The sequence below is a fragment of the Tursiops truncatus genome, chromosome 17 (assembly GCF_011762595.2).
Source record: "Tursiops truncatus isolate mTurTru1 chromosome 17, mTurTru1.mat.Y, whole genome shotgun sequence".
Lineage (NCBI taxonomy): Eukaryota > Metazoa > Chordata > Mammalia > Artiodactyla > Delphinidae > Tursiops > Tursiops truncatus.
Window position 1 is genome coordinate 37,349,344 of NC_047050.1, and position 16,086 is coordinate 37,365,429.

General features: G+C 34.3%; 1 protein-coding gene and 1 pseudogene across 1 annotated transcript in view; one reads left to right on the top strand and one right to left on the bottom strand.

Moving 5' to 3' along the window:
* Positions 1 to 15,266, top strand: part of TMEM67 (transmembrane protein 67) — a 43,898-nt gene extending 28,632 nt beyond the window's left edge. The window contains exons 21-28 of the mRNA XM_033842869.1: positions 660 to 800; positions 4,988 to 5,068; positions 5,558 to 5,674; positions 9,554 to 9,670; positions 9,777 to 9,881; positions 10,436 to 10,538; positions 12,171 to 12,313; positions 13,254 to 15,266. Coding sequence (XP_033698760.1) covers positions 660 to 800; positions 4,988 to 5,068; positions 5,558 to 5,674; positions 9,554 to 9,670; positions 9,777 to 9,881; positions 10,436 to 10,538; positions 12,171 to 12,313; positions 13,254 to 13,334 — 888 coding nt within the window. The 3' untranslated portion in view covers positions 13,335 to 15,266. The remainder of the gene's footprint in view (positions 1 to 659; positions 801 to 4,987; positions 5,069 to 5,557; positions 5,675 to 9,553; positions 9,671 to 9,776; positions 9,882 to 10,435; positions 10,539 to 12,170; positions 12,314 to 13,253) is intronic.
* LOC117308632 (signal peptidase complex subunit 1-like) lies at positions 3,051 to 3,540 on the bottom strand (annotated as a pseudogene).
* Positions 15,267 to 16,086: the final 820 nt, after the last annotated feature.

Below are 16,086 nucleotides of genomic sequence, written 5' to 3' on the forward strand. Positions count from 1 at the left end.
CTAGGATATATGAACACTGTCTCAAAAATTCATTTACAGTAGTGTTTTTTAAAGCTTTAAAAGGTGTTACGTGAGAAAAAAGTATTATAATGAAGTAAGTTTGGAAAACACTGAATTCAATAAAGTCATGTAGATTCCTTTACCATAAAACTTTCCAGAGCTTTTATTCTATGAGGGTGAAAGGCATGGAGGTGAGTATAATATACTAACTTAACTTATTTGATCATGGTTTCCTTCTATCAAAGATGGTATCTTCCTCAAAAGACATTTTGGAAAATACTGTTTTAAAGTATAAAAGGTATTTTACATAGTTCCTGGCATATGTTAAAACTCATGAAATACTGGTTGTTCATTGGTAGTTTACTGAAGAAAGCTTTATTCTCTTGACAGAAATTTTTGAGCTTTGTCTGTGTATATGATAATGTTATATTTGGCCTTTAGTCATATTGAAGAGAATACCAAATGAACTAGCTAAATATTTTGTATTAAATACTTTGTAATTAGAATACTGGATAATTATTTTTATCTAGATTTTCTACCATTTATACAAACTTGAATACTTTAGTTTTTCAAGGTAAGGGGTAGAGAGGAGGGTCTTATTTTCAGACTAGAGGAGTTTTCTTTATGTCTGTTTAAATTATTTTTTCTTATTATTTCAGGTTGTGGGATTCAAGAACTTAGCATTAATGGACTCATCTTCTAGTCTTTCCAGAAGCCCACCTAGCTACATAGCTCCTTATAGCCGCATTTTGAGATATGCGGTGTCTACCGCTCTTTGGCTAGTCATTGGAATTATACAGGTAACAAGAGATTGTTCTTTTAAGCAACATTGCCTCTCTATATTTTTAACTCTGTTTACATGCTAATCCTCAAATATTGACCACAACATGATTTCTATAGTATAAAGAAGGTGACAAGAACAACAATAATAATAACTAATAGCTAATTTTTACATAGTATGATAATCTAGGCACTGTGTTAATTTACTGCATTACACAAAGTAACTTACTTAATCTTCATAGTAGCCCTCAGAGATAGATTCTTTTAGTATCCTCATTTTATAGCTGAGGATGCTGAGGCACAGAAAGGTTAAATATTTGCCTAAAGTCCTGCAATTAGAAATTGGCAGAACTGGAATTTGAACCCAGGCAATCTGATTTCAGAGTCCATTTCTTCTCAATAGTGGGTCTCTGAAGGGTCTTTCAGAGTCTGCAGCTTTCTAGTCACAGGATTTAGTTTATATATAATGATAGGAATTGCTAAGGTACCCTTAATCTTTTCTTTTCTTTTGAAATATAACTTATAGTTTACATTTATTTATATATCATTAAACCTCTCAAAAACCAGTACCCCTCTGAAATCTTCTCTGAAATATTTATTGAAATAGCTGAAACTAAAAATAAATCTTCTCAGGTCCCAGGGCTCTAGCAGAGGATCTTTTCTGTGCTTACTTCCCTTATCTTCTTAAAGCTTAAAAAAAAGAATGAAGGAAGAAAAGAAAGAAGCAGCAGCTACAGCGCTTAACTCTGATCTCTGCATTTCTTTCTCTTGCTTACAGACACTCCCATGAGTGGAAAAAGGCTTTCTGTTTGATTAAGATCTCTCTAACTTTTAAGTAAGCAAATGAAGGTGGGACCTCTAGAAAGAATAGGTTGAACTTCGTGTAAACTGGAGAGCAAATGTTTGCCTTAAAAGCTTATTTTAAACGATCTTTGGGATTGAAATCCCAAAATTCCTACAGAATTGGACTCAGGTGTCATTCTGAAACTTAAGAATAGACTCTTTAAATTTGCATTTATTTTAAGTTGGTGAGACTTGTTCAAACTTGAAGCTATAGGATAGAGCTAGTGAGGGATAGTTTGACAATTGGAAAAGAAAAAGAAACAGAAATTAGGATTTGAAATAAAATTTGATTAAAAGAATATGGGGTTTGATTTTTTTCCTTCCAGTTTTATTGAGATATAACTGACATACAACACTGTATAAGTTTAAGGCGTACAGCGTAATGATTTAACGTACACACATCATGAAATGATTACCACAATAAGTTTAGTGAACATCCATCATCTCATACAGATACAAAATTAAAGAAATAAAAAAAAATATTTTCCCTTGTGATGAGAACTCTTAGGATTTATTCTCTTAATTTTTATGTATAACCTAAAACAGTGTTAATTTATCATGTTGCACATTGCATCCTTAGTACTTATTTATCTTATAACTGGAAGTTTGTGCCTTTTGACTGTCCTTATCCAGTTCCCCCCACTTCCCCCTCCAGCCCCCACCTCTGGTAACCAGAAATCTCATCTCTTCTTCTAAGAGTTTGTTCATTTGTCTGTTTGTTTTTGATGTATAATTAACCTACAACACTATGTTAGTTCCTGGAACACAGCATAGTGATTTGATATTTCTATACATTTCAAAATGATCACCATGATAAGTCTAGTTACTGTCTGTCAACCGTATTATGGGGTTTGATGTTTATCATCAGTATAATAGTAAGAAAATATTTATTTTTACATATACCAATATAAGTTTTTGTGAATAGATGAGATTTATCTGGGTGTAGAGAATTTAAAGGAATACCATCTGAAGCTTTTCGTATTGATTGAGTACAACAATACGGAAACCCCAAATAGCAGTGGCTGAAATAAAAGTGACTTTTCTGTCTCCTGTGAGAAAGAAGAGCAGAGGTTGGCAATGCAGGGCCAGCAGGGTGGCTGCTGTCAGGCCCAGATGCCTGTTGTTCTGCTCTGCCCCTCAGGACTTCACCTCTAAGGTCACCTCGCAGTCCGTAATGGCTGATGGAGTTGCAGGGGTGAGCCAGGGGAGAAGACCTCACCCTTTCCTCTTTATTTGTTCACTGTGAGTTTTAACTGAAAACATTAAAACAGCTTAACTACTCATAATAAATTATGAAACTGTAATAGTTAAATTGTATTATCATTTATGAGGCATTTATTCTTCCTTATTTTGTAGACCTGCAAGAAAGTTTGCATACTTGTGTTGTTTTCTGTTCTGCATTTCAGAGGAAGATTATTAAGAGAAAGTCTAAAAGTTTTATAAATCAAAACCCAACTGAGAAGTAAAATATAAAGAGAACAAAATTTATATATAGCTGAGCATAGGTGGTTTTTAGCTCACGTTTTAGGTATGAAAACAATTTAGCTCATTTCACATGAAACACAGGCAGGTAAAGTAGTAAAGCTGAATCATGAAAACCCCTATCAGTTATTTTTAGCATGCCTCTTAATTTTTCTTTCCCCTGGTTTCTTGTCTTGTGTGCCGGAGTCTCAAACAGAGCAAGTCTCGAACCACTTGAGGGGGTGTCAGTGATAAATGGGCCATGAAGGAAAATGTCAGCAAACACAAAAAAGCAAATCCTGCCATAACTTTGTAGTCCACCCAGACTGTTCAGCCACATACCCATCGATAAATCCAAGTATTGCAGAAAAGAATAATTCCCTGAAACCCCTGTTCAGCTAGCTTCTGGCCCTTGTAATCCATTTGTGTGGGCAGTGAGCTCAGATGCTCCAGCATGACTGGATGAGGAGGTGGGCAGTGGAGCAAGGGCAGCCCAAACTCAACGACCATAAGGGCCGGGGTCTGGTCCTGTGTGCAGATTGGTGGGCCTGCCAATCCGGGGAGTGCAATGGACGCTCACCCTCTCCTCTTTGAGAGCCCTTTCAGAAGTGTCTTTGACATCTCCTTGGTCAGAACTTGGTCACATGGCCACACTTCACTGCACTGTCAGCTGGGTAGACCCCCTCAAAGAAGGGGTCTGTCACTAAGGGGAAGGGAAAGGATTGTTCAGGCAGCAACTAGCTGTCTTGGGCACTACCGTCTAACCTCGTTCTTTGTTTCTCACTTTGCTGTCATTTGATACCATGGTCACATTCTCAAACTATCAGTGTTTATTCCTAAAATATCCATAAAAGTTCCTTTAGCCTATTACAGTTCCATAAATTTGTCTATACAAAATCTTCTTGATTCTCATAATATTAGGCTTTATTGTTCACTCCTTATATTTCCCCAAACCCAGCTTCTTCAATTTTTAAGTGGCATCTTTTAGTTTTTAAACTTTGAATGTTACTGTTTTTCATGTCATTTAAAGGAGTTTTAAAATGTGTTCAGAGACTATTTAGGAAAGTTTTCTCAGTGTTCACCTGCTATATTCTTTTACATATCTGAGTACGTGTTATGTGCGAGGCACTGTGCTGAGCTCAAAGATAATGCTGTAACAAGAACAAGTCACAGCTGTGACAAGTGCTGTGAAGGGCATCAGCAGGGAGATGAGATAGTGAGTAGAGGGGGAGGTAAGGGGAATGGAAGTTAGGAATGCGACAGCAGGCGACAGCTTTGAATTGGGTGGTTAGGAAATGTTATCCTTCTCTGAAGTGGATCTAAGAAGGCCTACAATGTAAACTTTTCTCTTGTGATTTATAAAACTTCCCTTTGTAGTATTGTTATTAAATCTATCTAAGAAAACACTTGAAACCATTCCATTTGAATGTTTAACACATTTTCTGTAGTTGAAACAGAATACTTGACATATGCTTTTTATGTGCTACTCTATCAGAGAAGATTAATTTGAAAAACAGCAATTTTTCTAGTGGCTTTTTGAATTTAGGAGATGAGCGGAATTGCAGAACCAGACCTAAATCTGGCCATTAATGCATTGGTTTATCCTAAAGCTTTTAAAGCCCCTTACTTCCTCCCCCTGTGTTTGTCCTATCTTATTTTAATGACACAGAAAAGTTTTTTAAATTCAAAATAAGCTCCCTCAGTGAATCTTAACACAATTGCAAAGCATTCTTCCTTTGACAGAAGAATCAGAAATGATAAGTAGGATTTTATCCCACAGGAATTGTTATTGGCCACTATGTTCTTGGTTGGAACTTCTTTTTTCTTATGACACTATACTGTGGCTATGAAAGAAAATTAAATCCTAAAATCTAATAAACATAAACTTGGCTTAATGTTTCAGATTGTGTTCTTTGCTGTCTTTTATGAGAGATTTGTAGAAGATAAAATTCGACAGTTTGTTGATTTGTGCTGTATGAGCAATGTAAGTACTTTCTGACTTTATCTTGCAACTGTTATTTCTCCCTTTTTAAAGGTCATGAGTACACTAAGAGAGGCTTTAAAAGTGATTTGCTATGATTGTATTTTTAGTCTGATTTCCACTGGTGGTTAATTCCAGAGATGGTTATAACAAGCTACAATTTAATATTTACTGTCTTAATTTTTCCTTCTTTATTTGCAGTTTCTTAATTATGAATTGCTTATGCCACCAAACAGTTGACTCAGCCTGAAGTCCCTGAAAAGTTTTCATATGTCAACCCTGTTTCTTCCTTTCTTGGGAGTGTCTCCAGTCTCTTTTGCATCTACTTTTTAAAATAACCTCATTATCCTTTATTATCTTATTATTCTCTTTATATGTTTTCCAAGAATTCAACCCTCATTATTTTGAGAGAAAGGAAGCAATTTTAAGAAGAACTTAATTTTTATTGTTTTGCAGTTGAGTTGCTAACTGCTTCTTCTTCTCTTTTGATAGATATCAGTGTTTCTGTTATCCCACAGATGTTTTGGTTATTACATTCATGGTAGATCAGTACATGGGCATGCTGATACTAATATGGAAGAAATGAATATGAATCTTAAAAGAGAAGCGGTATGAATGTATTTTATATCTTTTTGTTTTTTAAGTTGAGAGATGGTTTCTCTTAATCTGGGATTTGTAGTAATCTTTTTAAAATATCCTCATTGATTACTTTTGAAAGTTGCTAGGATACCAGCTCATTATCCTGAACACTGAAAGAGAATGAATCAAATTCCATCCTACAGTTCTTTTATGAACTGTATTTCAAAGTAACCAAATAATTCATGAGGGAAAGATCTTTCTGTTGGAAGAAAGTAAAAGGAATTCTAAGTTAGAAAATCACCGTTTTGTAATGACTAATGGATTAATGCCTATAGGCTACAGTCATCAATGGATGCTAAAAATTAAGTGAAGGATGACAGGGAACTTTATAATGAGGAATCAGGTTGATATAATCTGAACACACTGGCTCAACCTTACTACAAGTAAAAGTTAGGAAAACTGACATTATGCACTTCCTGTTATGATGCAGTAGGGAAGTACATAATATCACCCATGAAATATTCTTGCCTAAGAAAATTGAACCTAAATGTAATCAAGCCTCTAGATCTAACCACCAGTTTACAGGAAATAGAGGGGATAGAGACAAAATAATACCACAGGAAGCAATTAGCCAGATGCAAAATGTTAGGATGTCTCACAGGACAAACGACCCAGTGTCTCCAACAAATCAAAGGCATGAAGAGAAAAGGAGAAGTGGTGGTGGTGGTGGAAGAAGACTGTTAGATATAAGAGAAATTTAAGAAAAAAAAATAATCAAATACAATATGTAGACTTTGATTGGATCCTGATTCAAACAAACCAACTATAAAAAAATCTTTGGGAAAAATCTTGGAGATTTAATAGACTAAAGACTAAATTATATTAAGGAAAGATTAATTTTATTAGGTGTGAAAATGGCATTTTTTTTCAAGGTCTTATTGGTTAGAGATACATACAGAAGTATTTGCAGATGAAATAACATGGTATCTGGGGTTTGCTTTAAAAGAAAAAAGTTGGGAGGATAGATGAAAATTGGTAAAATGTTGCTAATTGTTGAAGTTGGGTGATGGATGGTTTACTGTTCTTTCTACTATGTATATTAGAGAACTTCCATAAGAAAATTTAAAAAGAAAAATATGTACTTAAGAGGAAAAACCAAGAGGATTTATTGATTAAGGGACTATACCTGTGACTTGCAAGAACTTAATAGATTATAACAACATCTCAGAGAAGAACAATTTGTTTAATACATTGAACTGAATCAGTTGTTTAACTATTAGAAATTATACCTGGACTGAAAGGTTAAATTTAAAAATGAAACTATGAAAACCTAGAAAAGAATATTTCAGATTGGGAGATGACAATCTAAGCATAAAATACAGAAAGCATCAAAAAGTAACATTTGTTGATTTTACTTTATTAATGTAGAACATTTGTGTAGACAACAATTATATTAATAAAAGACATGGGGTAAAATTCTCATAGTAAATATGACAAACATATTGATAGCTATTGAAAGTCATATAAATCAGTAAGCAAATTAAGTTAAAACCTCAGTGGAGGGACTTCCCTGGTGGTCCAGTGGTTAAGACTCCACACTTCCACTGCAGGGGACACAGGTTCAATCCCTGGTTGGGGAACTGAGATCCTGCATGCCGCAGAGCGTGGCCAAAAAACAAAAACAAAACAGAACAAAACAAAAAATTCCCATGGAAAAAGGACAAAAAGATTTTTTTAATATGTAAATAAACAGAAGAGACTAATAAACGTCTAAAAAATATTCACCTCATAAATCATAAAAGAAATGAATGTAAAAACAACATTTTTACTTTCTTCAAATTACCAAACTTTTTTAAAAAAAAGCTAATAGTTAGTAGAATCAAGGACAGGGTGAAATGGGCACTCGTCTCAGAATACATTTTTACAAACGCTGGAAAGCATTTGGCAAGAGTTTTTTAAGAATTCATTATCTTTGGGACTTCCCTGGTGGTCCAGTGGTACAGAATCCACCTTACAGTGCAGGGGACGCGGGTTCAATCCCTGGTCGGGGAACTAGGGTCCCACATGCCACGGGACAGCTGGGCCCACGTGCCACAACTACTGAGCTCACGTGCCTCAACTAGAGGCCGCATGCCACAAACTACAGAGCCCATGTGCTCTGGAGCCCACACACCACAGCGAGAGAGAGGAAAAACCTGCATGCCACAATTGGAGAGAAGCCCACGCACCACAAGGAAGAGCCAGCGTGCTGCAACTAAGACCTGATGCAGCCAAAAATAAAAAAAATAAAGAGTTCATTATCTTTGACTTACTGATTCTATTAATCTAACTCAAGGAAATAATTAGCAATGTGAAAAACTACTTAGGTTCAGGATCTTCATCACAGGGCTTAATTTATAAGGGCAAAAAATACGTAAAAATGGGAGAATATTAAGTAAATTGGTTTACCTATACAGTGAAACCCTAGGTAAACATTAAAAATCATGTTTTATAGAACATTTAATGACATGGGGAGTTGCTGAGGATATAATGTTAAGTGAAAAAGAAATCAGTACGATCCCAGTTTTATGCCATCTATATGTATATGCCTAGACAACAACAGGAAATGAAATACCTTAAAATACCTGTATCTCTTGGTGTTCAGATTATAGGTGATTTTTTTTCTTTTTTTGTATTTCTCCATATTTTATAAATTATCTGTAGCAGCATGTGCTTTTTTAATCAGGAAAAAAAAATTTTTTTTTTTAATAGAGAAATTCACTACACATAGACTGCCTTTAAGTCAGTAGAAAACCAAGTGTTATATTATGTTTCCAGCTTAGGTTTAGATAAAGGAGGAGAATGTTAAGCTCCAGAGTAGGCAAATAAAATTGAGAATGGAGGCAAGAATACTTATGCTGAACCCTAAAGCATCTATGAGAATTGGCTAGGTCGGGGGTAGGGCAAACTGACAGGCATATGGTTCTCAGGATTCAAGTCGTGTCAAAGAGACTTGAGTATAACTGATTCACTTTGTTATAAAGCAGAAACTAACACACCATTGTAAAGCAATTATACTCCAATAAAGATGTAAAAATAATAATAATAATTAAAAAAAGAGATGAAATAGATATCTGGTCTATAACATTAACCATTGGGTCATGTATCACTACCTTTTTTATTGGAATTAATTAAGGAAGCATATTAAAGTGTTTAGAAAACAAAAAAGACCATTTATAAAAGTAGCTAATTCTAGGACTAGACTTTTTGTCATTTATTAAAGAGCAATAAATTAATTATAAAAAAGCTAAGAATGGGCTTCCCTAGTGGCGCAGTGGTTGAGAGTCTGCCTGCTAATGCAGGGGACACGGGTTCGAGCCCTGGTCTGGGAGGATCCCACATGCCTCGGAGCAGCTGGGCCCGTGAGCCACAACTACTGCACGTCTGGAGCCTGTGCTCTGCAACGAGAGAGGCCGCGATAGTGAGGGGCCCGTGCACCACGATGAAGAGTGGCCCCCGCTTGCCACAGCTGGAGGAAGGCCTCACACAGAAATGAGGACCCAACACGGCCATAAATAAATAAATAAATAAATAAATAAATAAAAAGCCAAGCATTTGAAGCCCTTTAAAAAAAAAAAAAAACCTAAGAATATCAATATACAGTGAACTTAGTATGAGGTTTTTTTTAAGAAGGCAGAGTAAAGGAGATGATACAGCACCTGCAAGGAAGTATGACGAAATAGAAATTAGTAAAACCTAGAGGGGAGTGGGAACCTTGAATACTGTTGGACTCTCATTGTCTCAAATACAATAGTTCAGTACAATTTCAGTTGGCTTCCAAATCTTGTAATGTTAAATATTGTATTTTCTTTTTAAGATAGGCAAAATTTTCATAATCTTGATCTTAATTTAAATTTTTTAACTTTTCAGGAAAATTTGTGTAGCCAAAGAGGTTTGATACCCAATACAGATGGTCAAACTTTTCAAATTGCTATTTCTAGCCAAATGAGACAACAGTATGACAGAATCCATGAGACACTAACAAGGGTTTGTATAAAGTACAATTCACATATATTTTGTCAGTATTTCATGTTATTTAGATACCAAGGATGTAAGGCATGTTGCATTTATCCTTGTCTCTTTTTCACGTTAGAAAAATGGCCCTGCTAGACTATTGAGTTCATCAGGAAGTACTTTTGAGCAGAGTATAAAAGCATATCATACTATGAATAAATTTCTTGGCTCTTTCATCGATCATGTATGTATCATCATTTATTTTTAAGCTAGAATCAAAATGCAATTTTAAAAAAGTTAACGAGGAGTGTCAATTATTTCTTCAGTCAACCAAGTCAATGGACTTATGCCTTGTGGGGTTTTTTGTTTGTTTGTTTGTTTTTGCTGTAAAAATTAATACTGTGGCTTAGGAATGGAGTTAAGTTATATAAAAGGAAAAGATTTTTACCTGTCTATTAGCATGATGATTACCTTAAAATATGTCTGTACTGGAATTTTGTTACTTAACAAATATTATCAATTATTTATTGTAGAAATATGCTATGATTGTATTCCTAAAAAGCTTGTTATAAATTGATTTTCAGTATATCTAGTCCTAAGTACTACTAATAGCATTTAAAATTTAAAACATTCTTAAAGAGTATTTTGTTATAAAGTCCAGCGTAGTAAATTGTCTTTAAAGAACAGATTTTCTTTGTGTCCTATTCATTTTTCTTTTTCTCTCCTTCTGATTTTACAAAAATTGGGAAGCATTCATTTCACTGCTGTTTTTGAAATGACTCTCGTTTTTTATATTAGGTTCATAAGGAAATGGACTACTTTATAAAAGATAAATTGCTTCTTGAAAGAATTCTTGGAATGGAATTCATGGAACCAATGGAAAAAAGCATCTTTTACAATGGTACCCTTCAAATGCCTTTGCTGAACTTGATTATTATTTTCCAAGTTTGAAAAAACATGCTTGTAATTCCTGTCTTTTGATTTTATACTTTTATATAGGAAACATAATGAACTTAGTTAACTTCAAGGAATTATAGTAGTTTTCTGTGTCCCATTTTATTATGTCATGTATCAATAGCAAGAAACAAATATATAAAAGATAATTATTCTACAAGAAAGTAAAAAAATCAAGATGTACAATCATCATCAACAATTTCTTCATCTCTATTGGGAAATTAGGAGAATATGAGCTAAGGCAGTAGTGATGAGGATAAAGAAGAAGAAAAGATTGCCAGAGATGTTAAGGAAAAGAGCGTAGGAGAGAAAGAGTAGTCAAAAATCATCCGGATTTCCAGCTTTTGTGACTAGGTGGTTGGTGGTGGTGCCACCCTTCTCTGAGACAGGAAGTGCAGATGGAGGACCAGGTTTTGAAGGAAAGAGGATGAATTTGGTTTTGAATATGTTGTGTCTTGAGGTACCTTTGGGACATCTAGGAAGAGATGTCCAGTAAGCCATTAAATGTAAGGAACTGGGGGACTGGATCTTAGGAGAAAGTAAAGGCACACAGTAAGCTGGGGAGTCTCATCAAATGAGATCATTGCTGGAGCGATGGCAGTGAAAGGTCACCCACGAAGAGTGTATATTGCTGGCTTGTTTATTTTTTAAAAATATGTATACAACTATATGTACAGAAGTGCATATCTTGTAAGGATATAGCTTAATGGCCAGTGAATTTTCACAAACTGAATATATTCCTATAACTAACTCCCTGATCAAAAAAGAATGTTAACAGCAAGCCAGATGTCCTCTTGTATAGAACAAGAGGTCCTAACTGGGTATCCATGGGCGGCTGAATCACTGAAGTGATTCTCTGTACCTCCCTGAAATTGTGTGCAAGATTTGTATATGTGTACTTCCCCCACTTCCTCTCGTGAAAGGGTCTGTAGCTTTCATTAGAATCTTAAAAGGGTGTTCACATCCCAAAAAGGTTGAACCCCTACTTGGGGAGTGAGAAGAGAAAAGGTCTCAGAGAAGAACCTTAGGGGACTACTTGAGACATAAATTATAGCACACTATTCTAGTCCTTGCTGGTTTTGTTTTGCTTTTCATTTATTTATTTTAATTGAAGTATAGTTGATATACAATGCTGTGTTAATTCTCTGCTGTACAGAAAAGTGTGTTTTGCTTTTTAAACTTAATCTATCTCAGAGAATCTTTCTAAGATTCTTTAGCCTTTAGTTATATAAACAAATAGAGAAGGGATATTCATTACCTGATCATTGAAAGATATTGACTGTGTACTTAAACTACTAGCAATTACAACCCTTGGTGCAAATGATAAAACTACTTTTTATGAGCAGAGTTCTTTGATTAACCTTTTAGATTAGCAAATTTTAATACCCATTATTTTTTGTAAACCATGAAGTATTTTTTTCTTTTTTTAAATTCAGGTATAATTGACATACAATAGCCATGAAGTATTATAGTAACTAGTTGTTTTTAAATATCCAAGTTTTATCACCAGAAATTTATCACAGGTTTATTCTATTTTTAAATTTCTAATTTATGTCTTACAAATTGCTTTTTTTGATAGATGAAAGTTATTCTTTCAGCAGTGTTCTGTATTATGGAAATGAAGCCACTCTTCTTATTTATGATCTGATGTTCTTCTGTGTTGTGGATTTGGCTTGCCAAAATTTTATTTTAGCATCCTTCCTTACGTACCTACAGCAAGAGGTAAATTTAAGAATTTTTTCTGGGTTTCATTTAAAAGAAGTATGTTAGAAGTAGATATTTATTTTTATAGCAGAGAGTAACAATGTATACTCTCACTAGGAATTTATAAAGATTTAGAATATGATTCTCCCTGCCAAAAAAAGGAAAAACATTTCAACGAGGTTCATTCTACACTTTCCTTCAGGTTCAATGAAGTACTGAGGTCTCGGGGAAGGCATAAGTTGCTTGAGCAAATGTGAAAGGAACCTAATAGGAAGACATTTAAATTACCCATCTCTCCTACATGCCAGCAGTGAGCAGTAATTAGAGTCCCATTCACCCTGTGCACCAGATGTTACTGTAACAAAAAGGCAAGCTCTGAGATGTAGCTGAGGCTCAGCCACTTTAACTTGTAACTCTCACACATCCCCTATCTGCTTGGATTAGAAAACAATTGCGTGGATGGGTGTGGAGCCTGAAATGGAGACGTCAAGAAAAACCAAATTTGTTCTAGAAATGTTAGTATTCATAACACCCAAATATTCCCCACTATGTCAAAGAAGTATATGAGTTAATAAGATATATTAGTTTTTGATAGCGATCTAGAATTAGAACAAATTCTGTTCCTAACAGTTCTTTTGACGTTTCCATAGCTTTTAGAGCTAGAGGAAACTTGTCTTGTCAAATATTTAAAAGTATATTCCTGTGAACCTAAGGGGATTTGTATTATTAATTTATAAAAATATATTCTGAATAGGGACGCACACTGCTTCAGTATTATGAAAGATGATAATAGTCTTGAAATAATTTTGTGTATTGCCATGGAATTCAGATGTCTGATACATGAAAATAAATAGTTGAGAGAATTAGCTAGTTTAATTTAGATATTTTAATTGATGTGCACAATTAATTTCCTTTATATATATTTTTTTCCTTCTGAATTGTTTTACTTTTTTTTCAGATTTTTAGATTTATTCGTAATACAGTAGGACAGAAGAATTTGGCATCCAAAACACTGGTGGATCAAAGATTTCTGATTTAATTTATTGAATAGATAAAGACAATTATAATCATGGCAAAAACAAAGTCATGATTATCAGGTTAGTTTGCCATATTTTTTAAAACTTGTAATACAAATTATTCTATTTTTATTTTTTAATCTACAGAAAGATTTATTTTTATAACTTGTAGATACATAACTTGCTTTGTGAACATGTAGTGTGATACAGTGGAAAATATTATTTTCCTATTATGCATGGTATTTAATTCACCAGCTTATAGACTAGATAGCTCTGACAATGGGACAAAAAAAAAAATCTAAATATTGCTTTCAGCATAACATTTTTTTAATGATATTCAAAACAGTCCCCATCATTTGTCTCTGTAGATTATTTTATGACCTAGATTTGCCTATATTTTCTCACACTGAAAAAGAATTTTGATTCCAATTTCAAGCCTAGTTTTCAATTCAGTATTTTGTTTTACATATTTTCTGGTTAAATAAATGTTGAAAATATTTTCAAGTTTACTTAGAAATTTGAAATTGTATATGGGCTGAATCAATTTGCCTCATTTTAATTGTTCACCCTGTTCGGCAGTGGACTGATTCACTATTGGAATAATAGGCACCTCGTGAAATGGTACATAGTCATTCCTTTGTATACCTGTATTATTAGGTCAATATACTCTTTCCATGAAGTATGTTTATATCTCTAATATCATTTACATTATTGAGCTGTAATATGGGACATTTTCCTCAGTATAGCTTTTTATACATTTATTCATTACTTAACATTTTAAGAGCACTCCCAAAACTTTGCTCTTCAATTATGTTTAAAGATTGTAAATAACAAACTGTAAGTTATGTTAACAAGGTGATTTATTGAAAGTAAACTTAGGCTTCATAAGTTAGTAGGCTAGTATTTTTTTTTAAATAAGGAAAAAAAATATGAGGAGCCAAAATATAATTAATGTAAATCCTGAGCCATGTAGCTAATAGTTTTCCATGATATTATTTTTCTTCAATATGCTCTTTAATAATCCTTTTCATTGTGTACCATGAACTTGAAAGTCACCTTATTTCAAGTATAGTGGTCATTAACCCCCAAAGCAACATTTCTTACTGCCTTCTATGTTAATGTGTAAATACTTAAATGTAATGCTATGTAAATATTGTTTATATTACTGAATTGAAAATATAGAATAAAACATTTGGTGTTTCTCTTTCCTGTTTTATTAATATGTATTTTATGAAATAGCATTTAGGAATACAACAGTATTGGGGCGGGTGTCCCCAGCCATTGCTGAAGCTGAATCCTTTACATTCTCTGAATCTTGAGGATGACTGAGAAGAGGGGAGGCTAATAAGTTGAGGATTTGAAACTCTGGTTTCTTAAGGGTCACAGTACAGAAATGCCTTTCTAAAAGCCTCAGAGATAAGTAAATGTACCAGCATGGAGTTTTAAAGCCACCTACTCAGAAGCTGATGAAAGAAATACGACTCTCATTCTACATAAAAGAAGTTAATATTCGTGTGAATGTATCTAAGTGGAAATTTCAAAAAATATGATCCGTTGGCTCACCTGCTGATAAATTAAGACAGAGAAAAGACATTTAAAAAATCATTTTAAAGTAGTTTTGTACAATATTATTTTTATTTTGGTTAGATACATAAAAGGGTATACAGGTTTTCATATACTGTTGACTCTTGTGTTCATATTTCCACGGTTTAAACTTTGTGATCATGTGCTTAATTTTCTACTAGACCCATAATCTTTTGTCTATTTCTGTAAAACCAACCCACTGTACTTTGTATATTATATCCTTAATTTTACTGATTACATAGAAACATTTGATAAATCTCTTGGTCATTTCATAATAACCCTAGGTTCACCTAGAGGTTCTTTACAAGCTGCTTTGTGCTTTCTATCCTCCTTATTTATTTTTTTTTTTAATAAATTTATTTATTTATTTTTGGCTGTGTTGGGTCTTCGTTTCTGGGCGAGGGCTTTCTCTAGTTGCGGCAAGTGGGGGCCACTCTTCATCGTGGTGTGCGGGCCGCTCACTATCGCGGCCTGTCTTGTTGCAGAGCACAGGCTCCAGACGCTCAGGCTCAGTAGTTATGGCTCACAGGCCCAGTTGCTCCGCGGCATGTGGGATCTTCCCAGACCAGGTCTCGAACCCGTGTCCCCTGCATTAGCAGGCAGATTCTCAACCACTGTGCCACCAGGGAAGCCCTATACTCCTTAGAAATGCATAGGCCCTTGAAATAATTCTGCAGATCAGTCTCTCTATTTGAGATGTTTATACTCGCTTACTTCTTTCATACTGCTGCCCTAGCAAACTGCCTTTTGAGAAGGCTCTGCTGTTTACCTAGATTGAGAAGCATTCAAAATGACCATTAACACAGTGCTTGCAAGCATGAAACATGTACCTTTTTGTTGTTGGTAAACATTGACAATAAAAGCTGAGAGGAAATAAATGTAAGTTGAAGAGCAGTGTGGCTTAATGGAAAAATGCTCCAAATTTAGTAACAGAAGCCGTGGATTTGAATTAGAATTTTGCCCTTTGTCACTTACTAGCTTTGTGACTTTACACCAAGTTGTTTGGCATCTTTGAGCTTCACTCCACATCTTTATAATGGAAATAATATCCTTTGCTTACCACTTGTAAGGATTAATTCATTAAGATAGGCTTATAATGGTAAACTATGAACACTGGAATTTTAAAATATTTTAGTTTGAAATATGTGCCTTCAAATGTATATTCTATCTTGCTAATAAATTAATTCTATG